The sequence below is a fragment of the Rhinoderma darwinii genome, chromosome 2, assembly GCF_050947455.1.
Source record: "Rhinoderma darwinii isolate aRhiDar2 chromosome 2, aRhiDar2.hap1, whole genome shotgun sequence".
Lineage (NCBI taxonomy): Eukaryota > Metazoa > Chordata > Amphibia > Anura > Rhinodermatidae > Rhinoderma > Rhinoderma darwinii.
In genome coordinates this window covers 471,222,336-471,241,596 of record NC_134688.1, presented here as the reverse complement: position 1 = coordinate 471,241,596, position 19,261 = coordinate 471,222,336, and the positions used below count along the sequence as shown (strand labels likewise).

The 19,261-nt window shown below is 49.0% G+C and overlaps 1 protein-coding gene across 1 annotated transcript; it reads left to right on the top strand.

Annotated features, from left to right (window-relative positions):
• Positions 1-9,341: 9,341 nt before the first annotated feature.
• On the top strand, positions 9,342-19,016 carry LOC142741653 (cell surface A33 antigen-like). The gene is made up of 6 exons (XM_075851008.1): positions 9,342-9,415; positions 11,020-11,230; positions 12,088-12,252; positions 15,215-15,331; positions 16,627-16,753; positions 18,328-19,016. The coding sequence occupies exons 1-6, from the start codon at positions 9,374-9,376 to the stop codon at positions 18,521-18,523; spliced, it is 858 nt and encodes a 285-aa protein (XP_075707123.1). The 5' UTR covers positions 9,342-9,373; the 3' UTR covers positions 18,524-19,016.
• The last annotated feature ends 245 nt before the right edge of the window (positions 19,017-19,261 follow it).

Genomic DNA, 19,261 nt, shown 5'->3' with positions numbered 1-19,261 from the left:
AAGTTTGGTGGGGGAGGGGTAATGTGGGTTGTTTTTCAGGGGTCGGCTCCTTAGTTTCAGTGAAGGGAAATCTTAATTCTTCAGCAGACATTTTGGACAATTGTAGCTTCCAACTTTGTGGCAACAGTTTGGGGTTCGCCCTATCCTGTTCCCCCAATAACTGTGCCCCAGTGCACGAGGTCCATAAAGACATGGCTGGTTGGTTGGTTGGGTGAGTTTGCAATTGAAGAACTTGACTGTCCACAGAGTCCTGACCTCAACCCCATCCAACACCTTTTGGGATGAACTAGAATGGAGATTACGAGCCCGGCCCCCTCCCCCAACTTCAGTGTCTGACCTCACAAATGTTCTTCTGGCTGAATGAGCAAAAATTCCCCGAGATCTCCAAAATCTTGTTCTAAGTCTTCCCAGAAGAGTGGAAGATGTTTTACTGCAATGGCAGGAACCAGCTCCATGTTATTTAGAACGGGATGTCATAAAATCTTTATATCTCTCTCCTAATATCGTGTACCGTATTTGCCCCTCGTCCCCAAAAACCAGGTCTTGCCTGTCGGGTCCTGGACTCCACAAGACGTGTGACGGTTCCTGTGGTCTCTGGTATTACTCATTAGCCGCTGATCCTTTGTCCTGTAAGGTGTGCGGTGCGGCCTCCAGGGATCGGACGCGTTTTTCCAGCACATCCCTCAAATGATCGATCAGATTGAGATCTGGGGAGTATGGAGACATCACCTTGAAGTCTGTCATGTTCTGTTCCTCATCATTCCTGGACAATGTCTGCGGGGGGGGCGTTATCCTGCGGTGCGGCGGGGGGGGCGTTATCCTGCGGTGCGGCGGGGGGGGCGTTATCCTGCGGTGCGGCGGGGGGGCGTTATCCTGCGGACAGAGGGCACTGCCATTAGTGGATACCGCTGCCATGCTGGGGGTACTTGTCTGCAGCAATGTTTCGGTCGGTGATACGTGTCACATCCACATGAATGCCAGGACAAGTTTTCACAGCAGAACATTGTCCAGATCATCACACTGTCCCCGTCGGCTTGTCTTCTTCCCATAATGCATCCTGGTGCCATCTCTTCCCCAGGTAAGCGACGCACACGCACCCGGCCGTCCACATGAAGTGACACGTGACTCATCAGACCAGGTGTAAGAGGGGTAAAACCTGTTAGAAATGTTGTTCTGGGGACAACGCAGGGCCGGTCTGTAGCTCGGGAGTTCGGCTCCTGAGCGGAGTAGCGTCTTGGTAACCATGGCAATGGCCTCTGCCGGGAGACACTATTCATGCGCTCCGGCGCTGGAGGAGGACGAAGTCTCGCGATGCTGAGACGAGGAGAGAGGTGAAGGGTGGGACTGGAAGTGAGGAGGGGGGAGAAGGGCGCTAATCGGAAGGAGGAGCAGCGTGGTGGAGAGGAGCGGTGCAAGATAGAGACGGAGACCAGCAAGAGAGGAGAGTGCTGTTCCAGGAACTTAGGAGCCAGTCCACAGCTCGGTGGAGGGCAGAGGCAGGACCAAGAGCGAGGACACCGGACCGGACCGAGTGGAGGACACTGCCAGCAGCAGTCACCGGTACCGAGCCTTCCCAGTAGCACGCTCAGAGAGGGAACCATAGGACTTCAGAGTCCATCCCAGCCCTACAGACTAGGACCCGCTGAAGATAGTGCCGTCCACGCCACCTGTTCATAGCACCCTTAATATTCACCTAAAGTACAGCCTCACTACTATGGCCATTACCGGTGTCCCTGCGTTTACCCAAGAGTGCATATCCCTGTTTTCGCCACACTGTAAGGAATACTTTGAACTGTTCTATATGCACGCTGTTGTGACTAGGAGTAGACAGAAGGAACGGTCGACAAAATCTTTATGGACTATTTTTTTTTTTTTTTTAATAAATTCTTTTATTTTCATTTTGTTATTTTGTGATACAAAGGATACACAACACAATTGGGAAATGCCAGTGCAAACAGTCAGGTCATGCTGATAGCCGACCTGTGGCCTGCTAAGTGCATGGGATCACATAAAATTACTACATCGCTTGAATCAAATATGAAAGAATCTCCGATATGCACCCTGAACCCGCAGCCGTGCATAATACTCCAGAAGCGAACATGAGAACAGTAAGAGGAAAAGAAAAGCAGAGACCGTAGTAAGGAGGGGAAAAAGGGCAGGGGAGCTGACCGGACACACACCAGATCTAGGTGTGAATTCAAGAGGCCATGATGGTCTTATATTCCGCAGTTGATTGAAATCTGATCCATTCACGCCATGTTCTGAGGAAGGAAGCATGGGACCCTTTCATTGATGCCGTGAGGTCCTCCATTCTCATGATCTCCTGAATCTTGCCGAACCACATGCCCACTGACGGGGGACAGGATTGTCTCCACAGTGCAGGAACATACGCCCTAGCCGCGTTCACCAAATGGCGAACTACCGAACGTCTGTACGTAGGCAGAGGGACCTCACACAGATGGAGCAGGAAGAGGCCCGGGGATCGTGGGAGGGGGAAATCTGTAAATTTCGAGGAAATGCGCCACACCACGGACCAGAACCCAGTCAGGAGGGGACAGTCCCAAAAAATATGCACGATTCTACCCACATGGTCACATCTCCAGCATAATGGCTAAGCCGCCGGGATCATTGCATGCAATCTGGAAGGCACCCTATACCAACGGGACAGAATCTTGAACCCTGCCTCCTGAAATCTGCTGGCCAAGGAGGACTTGTGTCATGGTGAACAGGCGTTCCTTTTGTTCAGGGGTGAATGTTTTGCCCAAGTCCCTTTCCCAGCTAAGCAGGTAAGGGGGTGGAGGCAAATTGGAGGGTGAGATCAAGAGAATGTAAAGTCTGGACAACGAGTGACGGATCGTGCCCGTGCCTGTACATAGGAGTTCAAATGGGGAGCAATCTCGCGGTTGCGCCGCAGAATGTTCTAATGACGCCAGGAAATGTCGCAACTGGGTAACCTGCCACGCCGAGAAAGGGACTGGGTCACACACAGACCGTAGTTGAGCGCTCGACATCCACCTCCCATCCTGCAAAAAGTGTGCGGCCCGTCCCTTACCTGTCCTCAACCATAGTTGAATTGGGTCACTGTCCAGTCCCCGTGGAAAAGCAGGATTGCCCAAAATCGGGAACATCGGGGAGGCGGACGGCGAGAACTCTGCCCGAGGAAATACCCGTGCTGCAAGGGTGGGGCCTATTGTCAGGTGTGTCCGCGCTACCAAGGGAACATGTCCACCCAACCACGGTAGTGCCTGTAAGGGGACTGTCATAAAAGCCTGTTCCATAGATACTCGTTCTTTAATTCCGCCATGTCGGAACCAGTCTAAAATTCGTGTTAAGTGGGAGGCATGTTGGTAGGAGACAAAGTCCGGTAGACCAATGCCCCCCTCCCCCTTTACACAAAAAAGCAAGGATCGGGCAACACACGCCGGTTTCCCTGCCCATATGAATTTGTGCACAAGGGATAGCAGGGATTGAAAGAACGGGTGTGGGATATGTATCGGTAGGGCCTGTAGGAAATACAGAATCCGTGGTAAAATGTTCATTTTAAAAATCAAACACCTACCAAACCAGGTAAAGGTGCCCGACGTCCAAGAATCCAGGTCGGCCTTTATACGTTGAAGTGAGGGAAAGTTCACCGCATAAAGGCGAGATAGATCACTGGGAAGTCGGGTTCCCAGGCATTTAAGCGAGTCACTTGCCCACTTAAAAGAGAAGGACTCTGAAAGGTCAGTAACCAGAGTCTGTGGTAACGAGATGTTAAGGGCCTCTGACTTCTGGTAGTTTATTTTGAAGTTGGATAATCTCGAGTATCTACTCAACTCCGCCATCAGATTGGGCAAGGAAATTCTAGGGGCTGTGAGGAAGAAGAGTAGATCGTCCGTGTAGGCGGCAACTTTATGGGATCTGCCTCCCAAGTCCAGGCCTGTAATATCCGGGTTGGAGCGAATATGGCACAACAAGGGTTCCAGGCATAAAATTAAGATTAGTGGAGATTGGGGACAGCCTTGTCGTGTACCATTAGTGATCGTAAATGAGGATGAGAAGTGCCTGTTGACCTTAACCTGGGCTGATGGGGAGGAGTAGAGGCCCGAGATCCAGGACATCATATGAGTCCCTATTCCTATATGTCGTAAAGTTGCCAACATAAAGTCCCAGCTGACCCTGTCGAAGGCCTTTTCTGCGTCCGTTGACAAAAAACAGGTGGGGTGTGACGAAGCTGCCGCCTGGTACATTAAGTTAATCGCCCGTGTGGTGTTGTCTCTCGCTTCCCGTAAGGGCATAAAACCCACTTGGTTGGTATGTATCGCATTGTGTAGGAGCGGAGACAACCGATATGCCAGAATCTTCGCAAATAGTTTCAGATCTACATCCAGTAGAGAAATAGGACGATAACTCTGGCATAGGGATGGGTCCTTCCCCTCTTTGGGTATGACCGTAATGTGTGCCCTCAACGTGTCTCCAGGGATGGATCCCCCCTCTGTGAGCGAATTGAAGGCCCGGATGAAGAGGGGCGTGAGCACGTCTGAGTAGGTCTTGTAGTATGGTAGGGACAAGCTGTCTGGGCCTGGGGCCTTCCCCGTGGGTGAGTCCTTCAGTGCCCATGACAACTCCTCCGGGAGATGGGGGCCTCCAAGGCTGCAATATCGTCTAGTGGGATAGATTTCATTGCTGAGGACCGAAGATACTGCTCGATCCTCTCCAGCTGGCTACCGCCGTCCTGTGAGGAGGATGCCTTCGGGAGGTTATAGAGAGAGTGGTAATAAGCACGGAAGGCCTCTGAAATGTCGTGTGGGAGCTGCAGCCGTTCATTATGTGAGCCTAGGACGTGCGGGACGTAGGTACGTGAGCGGGTTTTCCGAAGAGCACGGGCCAGGGTCCTACTTGGTTTATTACTGAATTCGTAGAAGTGCCGTCTACATTTAATTAGCTTGGCCTTCGCCTTTGCGAGACAAAGTGAACGTACCTGCTCCCTCAACTGTCCCAGTTCTGCCCCTAATACCCGATCCTGAGATACCTTATGAGACTGCTCCAGTCTATGTATTCGGGACAGTAGGTCCCGAAGGTGAGCCGTCCGTTCCTTCTTAAGTTTGGCTCCGATTCTTATAAGGGAACCACGCACCACACATTTTTGCGCCTCCGAAATACAAAAAGGGTCCATCCCCGGTGTGGTGTTTGTGTCGAAGTACTCCACCAGGTCCCTGCGAACCTCGGAGACTACTGTCGGGTCTTGTAGGAGCGATTCGTTCAGTCGCCACTGCCACGAACGAGGGTGGGCCGTTGGACGAGCTAGGGTGAGAGTAATAAGGGCATGATCAGATATCGTTATGTTATCTATTGAGGATGATGTAAGGCTGGGGAGATGTGTATGACGCAGGAAAAAGTAATCCAACCTAGAGTAGGAATTGTGTGGCGCCGAATAATATGTGTAGTCTTTGGTTGAGGGATGCAAAACCCGCCATGCGTCTACAAGTTGGTGCTCATGCAGCAATCGTCGTATACGACGATGCGCTGCCCTGGGTAGAGAGGAGTGCCCTCGCGAGGTGTCTAATATGGGGTCTAGTGTGACATTTAAATCCCCCCCCCCCCCCCCAGTATTAGGGTGCCTTCCATAAAGCCATCCAGAGCCCTTGAAACTCTGTCCAAGTAGGCCACCTGACCAGAGTTAGGGAGATAGTATGAGGCCAATGTGTACAATGCGTTATCCAACTTACCCTTCAGGAAAAGGTACCATCCCGCTTCATCTGTGCAGGTCTCTACATGTTCCCAGTGGAGGGAACGTGAGATCAGGATGGAGACTCCCTTAGTCTTGGAGTCGGGGGATACACTATGATACCCATCAGGATAGTTAGAATCTGTGAGCTTCGGGATGCAGTCTGCCCGGAAGTGAGTTTCCTGCAGAAATGCCACGTGTGCTTTTCTTTTCCACAGAAGACGGAGAATGGAGGACCTCTCTTCCGGAACATTTAGACCCTGTGCATTTAGGTAGACAACGGTAATATTAGACATGGTAGCGGATTTAGGGATGGACATAGGGGAAGGAGAAAAGAAAGCGGAGAAAAAGTATGAGCTCCTACACAGGAGCAGCAGTACCAAAGGTGCCAAAGAAAACAAGTTCTCTAAAGTCTGAGTACAATACCTCTCCACTACTCAACGTGAGCTGTGTCGCCCGCAGAAGGCCTTCGAACACGACACCGCTGCACGGAACCCTAATGGGGAACGAGGAAAGACAGTAGTGCAATAACGTGTCCGCAATTCAATTGTCAACTAGGTATTTCAATTAAACTGAAGTGCATTGAAGCCCCGGACTCACCAAATTAACTATTCCAGAACCCACCTTCCCCTACTTGATGAAACAGGTGAGACAGTTGAAACATCCCCCAACAGGTGAAAACCTTCCCTTCCCCCAGATCCACAGCAGTTCAGCTGGCTGTAGAGCAATACCAGCAATACGTTCTTGACCGTCCTCCAAGAACTCTATGGAAGAAAAATGTGGGAAGGAGTACAAGTAAATGTCTACATAGGAATGTCGCAGATCAGTCAATCCCTCCGCGGTGAACGTCGTCCTAGAGGAGGAGGGTCAACGGGCCCAGGCCCACGGTCTCGGCGTGGAGGTCAGCGCTCCGAGGGTCGGAGTTCGGGCGGCTCCGCTCCTGGTCGGGTCGGAAGATGGGACACATAATCCGGATACGGGCCTACCCTGGGAGCGAATGGTGTCGGAGGGTCAGTCCAGTCTGGTAACTGCACTGGTGGGATCTCCAAGAACCGGAAATGCCTCCTCTCCTCTAAGTCATCTGGGGAGCGGACTGCAAATGACATTCCCTGCTTGCGAAGGATGATGTGGAAGGGGTGTCCCCACCTGTAGGTTGCGCCTGCTGCTTTTGTCGCTTTCAGTAGCGGACGGACAAGTCTGCGCATGGAGAGTCAGTCTTGAGACATCTGGCAGGACTAATATGTCGGTACCGTTGAAAGGGACAGCCCCCTTCTCCCAGGCTCTCCGGGCAATCTCCTCTTTCTGCTTGTAGAAGTGCACTCTACATATAACATCCCTGGGTCGGTTGCCATCTCTATTCCGGGGGCCCGCCAGTCTGTGAACTCTGTCCATCTCTATGGGCATATCCCGCGGGCGCTGCAGGAGTTTGTTAAAAATGTGAGTCACAGCATCGTAAAAGTCCATCGGGGGGTACAGACTCGGACAAACCCCTCAGTTTCAAGTTATTCCACCGCCCCCTGTTCTCGACATCATCCAAATGTAGGGAGAGGTCCCGGAGTTGCGTAGCTTGGTCCTCTCCCAGTCCTTGGCTACCCGATATGTCCAGGGAAGAGACGGAGTGCTGGCGCTCTAATATTTCCACCCGCATGGCCAGGGCTCGTACATCTTGTGTGACCTCACCAATGGCCCTGTCGTGTTTCTCCTCTAGCCGGGCGAGGCGGAGGTCCAAGTGGGCAGTACTCTGACCATCTCCCAAAGTTCTGCCAGGGTCTGTTCCATTGAGAGCGGGGGGCCTGAGGACAGGCCTGCGTGGTGCTCCCATGTGCACTGGTGGGGAGGGGGTCCCCCGGAAAATGTCCAGCATTCCCTGACTCTGCTCGCTGTCTGGTGCTGTTGCCTGCCGCTGCATGGGTGGCAGAAATGGCACCTCATGCACCCTGCGTCGAGCTAGAGACCCCGCGTCCGGGTGCGGGCTGGAGATGGGGAATGGCCTCTGCCGGAGCCGGTGGGGTTTGGCCTTGAGAATTCCGTCCCACACTGACCTTGTTCTGCAGACGACATCTCTCCTCCAGGGGCTCGGGAGCGGTCGACAGTCTGTAGCCGGCCGGAGGGGGAGGAAGGCGGGGTGTGCCCACGCGGCGACTGAGTCTGGATGCGGCCTACAGGAGGAGACTGAGGACCGCTGTAGAGTGCCATCCAGAGTGGATCGGAGAAACCGGCCGATGGAAGGGGTGCCCGGGGGGTTCCTGCGGTTTTTTCCCCCTGGTCATGCTGAGTCGGGAGACTGGTGAGTAAGCCCCGTCGGGCGATTTTCGGTGGGGTGAGTCCGAAGCTACAGACACACGCGTCCTCACACCGCCATGCCTAAGCCACGCCCCCTCCTTTATGGACTATTAAAAGGACATTTTAGGAGCGGTACTCGTCAACTTTGGCCGTTTAGTTGCGTTTTAGACGTGTCCAACACTGAGCCCGCCGACTGAGGGAGAGAGAGGGCTGGTCACAAAAGGTAGCGGATAGCTCCGCAAGGACCCGTGGCGGTGCCAGTAGGTTCGGGTAGTCCACTGATCCTCCCGACGCAACCCCTGGGCCGAGAGTGTGACTCTTACCTGAGGGTAGGCTGACAGTAGTGGATAGCTACCTCCGTGACTGACAGCGGCATAGTCCTGCTGAGCTTGGCAACGTGGGGGTCAGGCACGACCTCTCTCAGGGGGACCTCCCGTGTGGTCGATGTCCCTAACTTCGGAGTCCTTGTCTGCTGAGAAGAGAATATCTTGTTTTGCGGCATTACAGTAAAGAGTTGAATCAAGAAGTTGTCTCCTCTTACTACACGGATCGTGGTCACCCACCTACACCACCCATCTACTATTACTCCGTGCTCCAGTTCTGATGATCACGTGTCCCTTGTAGGCGCTTTCAGTGGTGGACAGGGGTCAGAATTGTAACTCTGACTGGTCTGCAGCTACACGGCCCCATATACAGCGAGCTGCGATGCTCTGCGTGTCCTGACGCCTTTCTATCTTAGAACTGCAGTGACCTTTTTTTCCCCGCAATTTGCATTACGGTATCTCTTCTGTGGGATTGGACCGGACCGGTGAGTCCAAACTCTCCACACACCACCCGGTCGCCGGTTCATGGGTCGTCCTTACTTGGAGCACTTTTGGTAGATACCAACCACTGTATACAGGGAACACCCCACAATAATGGACATTTTGGAGATCCTCTGACCAGGTCCAAATTGTAACGTCTAGACGACTGGGTTAGAGACACAAAATATAATATAAAATTTCATATTTATTTTATCATTTATGGTTGCTATTACAGCTTACACATCAGGTATATCACCCAGCTTTTTTTCAGAGCCCTGAATGTCAAATGTGGCTAGTTTGTCTTCCTAATGAAATAATAATTGATATATCGCCGTGTAACTAGGCAGGGCATGCTGGGAATTGTAGTTTCGCAGCCATAGGTCTGAGATCACTGCTGTAGGTATTTCCTGGATTCTGTAATCGGACCCTCCCATGGCCGCCATGTTAATTGTCTTTTCTTTCTCCTACAGTGTTGACAGTGGCCGGTGCCATCAATGTACAAACGCCTATAAAACTAGTCGAAGCCCCGAGAGGGAAAAGCGCCGTACTGCAATGTGTGTACGAAACCACCGTCCTGGACATGGACGGATCCATCATTCTTTGGAGAAAGATGCCTGAAGAGGTAAAGTCACAATTTGCATTTAGCCCTTGATGGGTTCAATACTTATTGGGGTGTTACTTATTGGGGTGTAACGCTCCCAAGGAAGGATAAAAAAAAACGCACCGTATTACACCGTGAAAAGGATTGTCGTGGTGCCATAGACCAGAGCTGGACTTATTAGATGAACAATCAGGCAGCTGAGGGGTTCACAGGCCCTTCTAGCCCTGGTGGTGGACCGGATCACGATCGGCTCCACTGATCACTTTTTTGTCCAATCAAACAATTGATCTGTGATGACACAACATGAGTGGTGATGATGTCACTGGTCCCCGCAGGACAGACTGTTATAACGGACACCTTCACATCCGCAGGGGTTCTTTTCACTTACCCAAAAATCCTGAAGGGGGGTTTCCAATAACAGAATTAAATTATAGGGCTACTAGGATATGACATTACTATCGGTGGGGGTACCAGGGCATACTTGGGGAAAGAAGAGAGACCTCATCTGCAGAGTATGATCTGGGGTCTTCATTTAGGGGGTCTGGCCTGGGGTCTGTATTTGTTTAATGGATCTAGTCTGAGCCTTGTATTCATTTAAAGGTTTGATTAGGATTTAAACACCTTAGGTTAGGGCGTGTCCTATACGGATGGGCGGGGCATATGACACATTTTGCATGCCGTGTTCAAATGGTTCTTAAAGGGGTTTCCCACAAACCACATTTATTACCAATCCACAGTAAAGGTGATAAATGTCTTCTTGCTGGGGGTCCGACTGCTGTGACCCACACCGATTGCGAGAAGGTGAGTTAATGAGACCCCTGAGTGGAAGGAGCGGTGGTGTCCATGCGCTACCACCACTCCTTTCACTGTGTATGGAGATTGCTGAGCGCTTATTTTTCTCATTCCCGTAGACACCTATGCGTACCGTCGCTCCATTCATATGGTACTCGGGAACCCACGCTCTCGCGATCGGTGAGGGTCACAGTAGTCGGACCCCCAGTGATCGGACATTTATCACCTTTTTTGTGGATAGGCAATGTTTGTTGGGAAACCCCTTTAATGCCTCACTTATAAGAAGTAACATCCGGGAGATTCTGACAAGTTAGCAAGTACGGTATTAATATCAATTCTTGTAAGGTGGTGTTGCCATTTTGGACAGTAGGGGGAGACAGAGTACACAAGAATTCCAGCTGTATCGGTCACATGAACAGGGACAGATTTTATATATATATGTATGTATGTATGTGTGTGTGTGTATCACATATAACTAGTGAGTTGAGATGGATTTTGTTACCCATGTTCAGCATAGGGGAAACCATCAGCAGCACAAATCTCTCCTGTCCTGATAGTTTGTTGCATTTTACCTGCACTGATACATTGTATCAGTCTGGAGTCTAAGCTGTTTAGACTGGATACAATTGTAACGAACGCTGTGAGAAATAGTAGTTCAGGATGGGTTTATAACCTCTGAATGTAAACCAGGCGGCCAAGTATTGGATCACCCAGATGGGGGCGCTATTGGATTGGCTCCGACGGGGAGATTTTGTCGCTGGTTTTGATACATTTAGTAACTTAAAGAGGAAATGTCACTTATTTATTAGATTTATCCGTTTTTTTTCTTTTAGTTTATAGTACTCGGACACCTCGGAAATAGTAACCAGAGTGACGATCCCTTTTTAAATAGGGTGTCCTTTATAAACACGTTCAGAAAAAATAACGCATCAATACTTATTGATCAACTCAAGATGGAAGATAATGGTACATATACGTGCGAAGTAACCATCCCTCAAGACTTCAAAGGAACCCGTTTGGCCAAAATGGAACTTAGCGTCTTGGGTAAGTAGAACGATGTTGTCAAACTGAGGCTTCGAGTCATGATGACTGCGAGAATCCTGCCGCAAATACTGATTGATTTCAGTACAAATTGTGTAATGCATCATTTCTCCTGTGGCGGCGCTGCAGGGAGATTAAACACTTGCTGCTCATCCACAGATTACAAGTGATCGCTGAGGTTTCCAGAATTGGGGAATACTGTGTTTCTCTTACTGACTGGGTCCCTTCTAACAAAGGATTCTCAAAAATAGACATCTTTTTAAAACCTGCTTGAATACAAAAAGGGGCGACTTTCCGGACTTCTAGAAGGATGGGCAAGTCTCCCAGGCAGTGTGCCGCCAAATTAAAATAATTACTCAGATACTGGTGTAGACAATGAATTTCTAGCGGGAGTCGTGTGCACTACAGATGTCAATTAGATTGGGGGTGTGGCCTAAAAATGGGTGGAGCAAATCACTATTAAAATCTGATGTCATTTATGAATAGTATGAATTAAAGGGAAGCTCCTTCATGGAATCGCTTGAATATATTAGGGAGCTGATTTTTGAGCAATTCCGTAATAAGCATCTGTAACCCAAATCTCTTCTAGAAAGCAGGAGTGACTGAGAAAGCCGCCCTGCTGGTGGTGGCAGGGAATTACACGTGCCCTTTATGGAAGTCTGTATACAGGATGTCCTAAAACAGCCGATTTATGATAATGGAGTAACGGGAGATCCGTGTGGGACTCGAATTGTTCGCTGCTGTATTATAGGATTGCTATTTATGCCGTTTCCTGAGCTCGAACTTATTCTTCACCGGCAAATAATAAAATCTAAAAAAAAATGTGAATGTGTCATCTATTTTATTTTTATTTTTTCCAGTGGCTCCATCGAAACCAGTGTGTGGGATTGTTGGGTCGGCAGAATATTACCAGGACATAAAGCTGACCTGCAACTCTCAAGAGGGGTCTCCGATCCCGGACTATTTGTGGACAACCTTTACCCCACAAGATGCTCCGCGATTGTTACCACCGACTGCGGTGATAGGTATTTATATAGCACCAACATATTCTGCAGCACAGAACACAATGGGGCCGAGTAACCCTTCCTGCACCGCGCTGTACGTTACCTGCGCTGATGGGGTGTACTCGGGAGCTGCGCGCACAATCAGCGACTGTAACATCTATACGTCTGACGTTCTGCTACAACAGCTGGGATCCTAGACAATGCTGATTTTAGCTATTTACCCCCTTAAACGCCGCAGTCCATTGCTAACGGGGCACCTAAGTGGTTTAACACAAGGAGGGGCTCCCTCTCTAAGCCCATTGGCGCTTCCACTACGTGATCGCAGGGTACTGATGGGTTGATATGGCAGCCGGGGGCCAATATCTGTCGGCTATTCGGTCCTGATTAAGTCCAGTGAGACTCAAAAAGTGTAATGCTGTTTACAGAAAAACTACAAAAAAAATCCAAAGTAAAAAAAAAACACACAAAACAGTCTTCTGGCAGAAAAAACTTCAATATTAACCCCTTCCCGTCGTAAACAACTTTCAGATTTTAATTTTTGTTTTTTCCTCCCCCGCCTTCCAAAAGCCATAACGTCTTTTATTTTTCCGTCGATATAGTCCTATGAGGGCTTGATTTTTGCGGGACGAGTTGTAGTTTTTCGTAGCACCATTTATTTTGCCATATAATGTACTAGGAAACGGGGAAAAATTATTTGTGTGGTAGAAAATGAAAAAAAAAACAGCGATTCCTCCATGGTTTTTTGTGCGCCGTTTTTACAGAATTCACTGTGCAATTAAAACAACATGTTAACTTTATTCTGCGGGTCAATACGATTACGGCGATACCAAATATATATCGGTTTTTTCTATATTTTATTACTTTTACAAGTAAAAACCTAAGTGTAAAAAAAAAAAGAATTTATTTTGTGTCGCCAAATTCCGAGAGCCACAACTTTTTATTTTTCCGTCACTTAAGTGGTCTGAGGGCTTATTTTTTGCGGGATAAGCTGTCGTTTTTAATTATACCATTTTGGGGTACATGCGGTTGGTTTGATCACTTTTTATTTAATTTTTTTTACGGCGTTCACCGCGCGGGTTAAATAGATATATTGTAATAGTTCAGACTTTTACGGACGCGGCGATACCAATTATGTTTATTTATTTTTTTACTATGTCTAGGGGGAAATGGAAGTTTTTTTAAAAAAAACTTCATTTAAAAAAAAATTGTATAAAAAAAAACCTTTTATTTTACTAATTTTTTTGTTTTTTATTAGTCAACATAAAGCAGACACCGGCATCGTATGGAGTGAGCTCACTTCGTGAGCCAGTTCCATACTTACCCTACCCGACTTTGGCGTACGGATACGTGAAATGTCGGGAAGGGGTTAAAATGTTTCTTTGTTTAAAAAAAATAAATAAAAAAAATTACATAATTGGTATCGCTGTAACGACCAGACCACCACTTTATTTACACGTATGGCAGAATTGCTGGTTTTAATAATTCCTATCTACCCCAACAGGGCCAAACGCAGGGGGGTTTCCAAATGAATGCTTTTTAAACCGTTATTTTCGCCACGCTCCCGCTATTGGTCTGCACGTATTTCAGTCAAGCCCTTTATATTACAAGCTCTAATTTAAAGGACTAGGCTAGTGGATGTGTGCTGACCACTACTCGCATCGTAAAAAACAACATAGTGCCCCTTGTAGAAAGTGGCACAGTGCCCCCTGTGGACGGTGCCACACATGGTGCCCCCTGTGGACGGTGCCACACATGGTGCCCCCTGTGGACGGTGCCACACATGGTGCCCCCTGTGGACGGTGCCACACATGGTGCCCCCTGTGGACGGTGCCCCCCATGGTGCCCCCTGTGGACGGTGCCCCCCATGGTGCCCCCTGTGGACGGTGCCCCCTGTAGAGGGTGCCACACATGGTGCCCCCTGTAGAGGGTGCCACACATGGTGCCCCCTGTAGAGGGTGCCACACATGGTGCCCCCTGTAGAGGGTGCCACACATGGTGCCCCCTGTAGAGGGTGCCACACATGGTGCCCCCTGTAGAGGGTGCCACACATGGTGCCCCCTGTAGAGGGTGCCACACATGGTGCCCCCTGTAGAGGGCGCCACACATGGTGCCCCCTGTAGAGGGCGCCACACATGGTGCCCCCTGTAGAGGGCGCCACACATGGTGCCCCCTGTAGAGGGCGCCACACACACGGTGCCCCCTGTAGAGGGCGCCACACACACGGTGCCCCCTGTAGAGGGCGCCACACACACGGTGCCCCCTGTAGAGGGCGCCACACACACGGTGCCCCCTGTAGAGGGCGCCACACACACGGTGCCCCCTGTAGATAATGCCACGGATGTAAATAGTGCCACCCTGTCCTCCAGCGATGTAGACCTGGTCTCTTCTGAATAGGCCTGCTCCAGTGAACGACGCAGGTGGTGTGATGATGTCATTGCGCCTCCTGCATCACAAGAAAAGCGCCAAATGTCAGGGGAGAGTACTGATGGTCCCTTTGCCTCACCAGCGCTGTCTATTTTATCTGCGTCCTAAGGATATGAATACAATGGAGTCCAATAGTGTGTGAGGGCCTCGTGGCCCTGGTCACAGGGATGTTTCCCGGCTAGTGGTACTCTCCCCACCCCCCTGCGTGTGCCACTCCCAAAAATGTTACCAATGAAAACTACAACTCGTCCTGCAAAAGAGAAGCCCTCCTGCAGCTCCGCCAACTGAAAATGCGCCACTCCTGTCTATGGGCTGCGTCTTGTAACTTATGTATTCATGTTAATGCTGCAATACCAGACCCTGTCCAAGGATGGCGCTGTTTCTGAAAAAAGACCCTTTTAGCTAATCTAATAGAGCCTCTTCTACCAGAACGTATCTGGAATATGGGAAGAAACCCAAGAGCACATGCAAGCTGCGTGCAGGTGTTGCCCCTGGTTAGATTCGTACGCAGGACCCCGATATGTTCCCCTGGATATTGATTGTTTCCTTCCTGTTTTAGACAAAGGAGAACTGACTTTGAAAAACATTTCCATGGAGACGTCGGGATTCTTCATCTGCACTTCCAATAATAAAGTCGGAAGAGAGTCCTGCAATATCACCCTGGCCGTGATGCCACGTAAGATTATCAGTCTATCTATATACTAACTCAACATAAAAGGGTTGTCATAGGGCCGCTCCACCAATGGTGACCTGATGGATGGATGGGACGGTCCGGCTGATGTAATAGACTGGAGGAGCTGCTGAAGTCAATGGGCGGCCCCTTTTATAAAGTCCTTATACAGTCCTAGGCCAATGGTTGTATGGAGGGGAAAAGCCCTTTAAAGGGCATGCTCAACTAGTAGGGAGAGGACGGGGTCCCAGTATTTTCCTCCATTAAAAGGAAGAGCCAAGTGCAGGAAAGCTCTTGGTTGTGGAAGACCAAAAACGCCCACTCAATCCATGGGCCCCAATGGGCACCCTACAATACACCCTACAATACTTCTGCAGGACAAGATGAACCTTCCCTATGATAATAGCTGGTTACTTAATTTTCTAGTAGTTTGACTCCCCGTAGTCAACTGGTCTGGTGACAACCTGCAAACAGACTAGGTTTAGTGGCCCTTTAATTTGGTTATAGACTGTCTATTTTGGACAATTTTATATTTTTGTTTGAAGGGTCCCTCGTTGATAAGCTGATCCCAGGTTGTTCCTCTGCTGGGACCAGAGATCTGCTGCAATCTGTGAGGGAACCGGGCAGCAAGTGTTCAAATCACATGCAGCACCCCTACAGGAGAAATGAAGCATTACACAGTTCTCATTGAAATCAATGGGCTGTCTGTGTAATGTACGAACGTGCCGAGTCCTACCGGCAAGAGACGAAGATCCATTTAAAAAATATATATCAGTAGACTATAGAAGCAAGTGAATCTTTATTGATGGTACAATTGGGGGCTCTTGGATGTATACAGCTTAAAGGGGCACTCCGGACAAACCCGATGAACTGTGTTATGCCTAGTGCAAGGCCTGATGAGACTGGGCACGACACAAATACTCTCCAAGGAACCAGCTTTAAACTGCCCTAGAGTGATTGCTTTCTCAGATGCTGAATGAAATGCTTTGATAAGGTAACAGAAAAAGGACTGAAGGTTTTATTCAGCATCTGACGACCCATAAGGGTGTTGACCCAGCTTTCCTAGGCTCCTGAATGGCACATTTTTCTAGTCATGCAATGATGTCAAATTATACCTCTGCTTTCAGATGACTTCATGACTATACAGATCTGCCATTCTAGAGTCTGGCAAAGTTGGCAAATTGGTCATCACCCGGCTTTGCCAAACGCTGAATAGACTTTTCAATAACGTGAAGGAAGAGAAGGGATTTAAACTTTCTTGTTTAGTTCTTAGTCTCGTTGTCGTCTTTGTTCTTGAACAGCCTCCATGAACATCGCGTTGTATGCCGGCGTGATTGGGGGAAGCATAGCCGGAATCATAGTCATCGGCATCATCGCCTACTGCTGCTGCTGCCGGGACAAAGAGGACAAAGAAGATTATGAAATGGCGTAAGTTCTCATCTGCATACACTATCTCACAGCTTGTATTTACCCTTGTAATAGAGTGCTCCCCAGTAGTTACAGCAGTACCCCTACCCTTTTTAGTTGTATAAATTTTGTCCAACACTCTCCCCTCCGCTTCTGCAGCCTTGCCTGCTTCCCAGTAATCAAAGCAGGCTCCTTCACAACAGGCTTTCTCACCCCTTCCCCAGTAGTCACAGCAGGGCCCCTTCAAAACAAGCTTTCTTGCCCCCTCCTCCAGTAGTCATAGCAGGACCCCTTCACAACCAGCTTTCTCACCTTCCCCAACAGTCACAGCAGGACCCCTTCACAACCAGCTTTCTCACCTTCCCCAACAGTCACAGCAGGACCCCTTCACAACCAGCTTTCTCACCTTCCCCAACAGTCACAGCAGGACCCCTTCACAACCAGCTTTCTCACCTTCCCCAACAGTCACAGCAGGACCCCTTCACAACCAGCTTTCTCACCTTCCCCAACAGTCACAGCAGGACCCCTTCACAACCAGCTTTCTCACCTTCCCCAACAGGCACAGCAGGACCCCTTCACAACCAGCTTTCTCACCTTCCCCAACAGGCACAGCAGGGCCCCTTCAAAACAAGCTTTCTTACCCCCTTCCCCAGTAGTCCTAGCAGGGCCCCTTCAAAACAAGCGTTCTTACCCCCTTCTCCAGTAGTCCTAGCAGGGCCCCTTCACAACAAGCTTTCTCAGCAGTCAAAGCAGGCCCCTTCACAACAAGATTTCGCACCCCTTCCCCAGTAGTCCAAGCAGGATCTCTTCACAATGCCGGCCAAACTTTTCCTCCCAGTCACAGCAGGGCCCATGTACTAACCACTACACACTGCTCTAATGCGCCATCTGCTGTCGGGAAGCTGCATCCAAGCAGCCTATTGTCATCGGTTGTATGTACCTTTCTGCATTGGTGGTAAGAGAGCGCGATGCAAGAGGAGCACCGGTTTATACCCGTTTGGAGAGATGGAAGTAGCAAAAGCATTTTCATCCGATGCCGTATAAAGGGCATGGAGTGAAACCCAGTCGCTAGTGCCTGTGTTTCTAGCCGCCATGATGACAGGATTTGTATATACCAGCTATAGTACACTATAAAGCCTGTATACGCATGAGGGGGGCCCCTCTGTACAGCCCCCAGTACCCCTCCCCTCCCCCATACTCCAGTATAGAGCTATACAGAATATGGTCTTATTGACCACCAGGTTAAAGAAATTTCGCACTCTATACGTTTATGGCCATTCTTAATGTTTGCCTAGAATCCCCTTTAGGGTGTAGTTCTGCTTAGGAACATCATTTAAAGTTTATGGGTAAAGTAGATGTATAATTATGGCAACAAATAAAATAGTGCATTCTGGGGTCTTCGCTAGATGGTTGGGTATCTATGTGCCCAGTGAAGTGAATTTCAAATGGCAGCCAGTAGGATTCTGGATGCAGCTTTGGCTGTGACTGGAGTATATGACATGATGTAACTCCAAATTAGCTAATAGAAAAAAAAAATATGGAATTGCACTTTAAATTCTCATCTCTGTGTTTTTAATGATTGGTTCATTACTTAGCGACAGGGAAGAGGAAGAGGAGGAGCCCGACAACCAGCCGCAACAAAAGAAGCCACAACCGCAGCAACAACCGCAGCATAACCACCAGGAGGACGAGTTTGAAGATGATGATGATATTGAAGAGAACCCGCCACATAAACCACCCATGCCGCCTGCAAACAAACCGCGATTGGTCCTTAACACCGTAGATGCCTAATTGGACAATATTTTTAAGATATTATTCGTTTTTTTTTACTTCTTAAACTGGTTTGTTTCTGGACTAACACTAGGAATATGTAATATAACGTGTCTGGACGGAGTGAGAAGCGGTTTATTATCAGATCAAGACTTTTATCCTGGGAAGACTAAAAATCTTCAGTGCAACTTTTTGATAGATAAACCTGCAGAGGTCCGTTCTATCATCGCTTTTATATCATCGAGAAATCAACGCCAGATTTTATTATTTGCAGTTGCTCTTTTTTGTTAGAATTTGCCTTGGGGATTTATAGGTCAAAAGTTTACTTTTGATGACCACTCCAGCTTCCCCTACAGGACAGATCTGGTACTACATGTAAAGAGCTACTGCAGGGAAATGTATTACTCTAGTCATTGGGTGGCCGTGTAATACATAGTCATGTCGAGCTCTCTGTGCCGTTCTTATTATCTTACTTGGCTGGAGATGGACTAAAAAATAAGGCTTCGTGCAGGAGTCCGAAGGGTCCGCTCAGACAGTGGTGGTTTGGAAAACCCGCAGCATGCTGAAAAAGCAGCGCAAATCTTCTACTCTACTTGTGAAGTCTAAAGGCAACCCCTTATGGTGTCCATAAAGTCTTTAGGGACCACAACAATCCAGAGTATATAATCCCTTTAAGGGCATGCTCAGCAAATAGAAACGAATGGAGGTCCCCAATAGGCTTTCTCTACCAACTCGGAGCCATGTCCTGGGCAGTTTCTG

What these genes read in the sequence shown, in the direction of transcription:
- LOC142741653 (XM_075851008.1), top strand. Translation starts at nt 9,374, where the DNA reads ATGGACGGATCCATCATTCTTTGGAGAAAGATGCCTGAAGAG. An exon ending in ACCACCGACTGCGGTGATAG is followed by an intron (nt 12,253 to 15,214) that starts GTATTTATATAG and finishes TTCCTGTTTTAG; the next exon opens with ACAAAGGAGAACTGACTTTG. An exon ending in CACCCTGGCCGTGATGCCAC is followed by an intron (nt 15,332 to 16,626) that starts GTAAGATTATCA and finishes GTTCTTGAACAG; the next exon opens with CCTCCATGAACATCGCGTTG.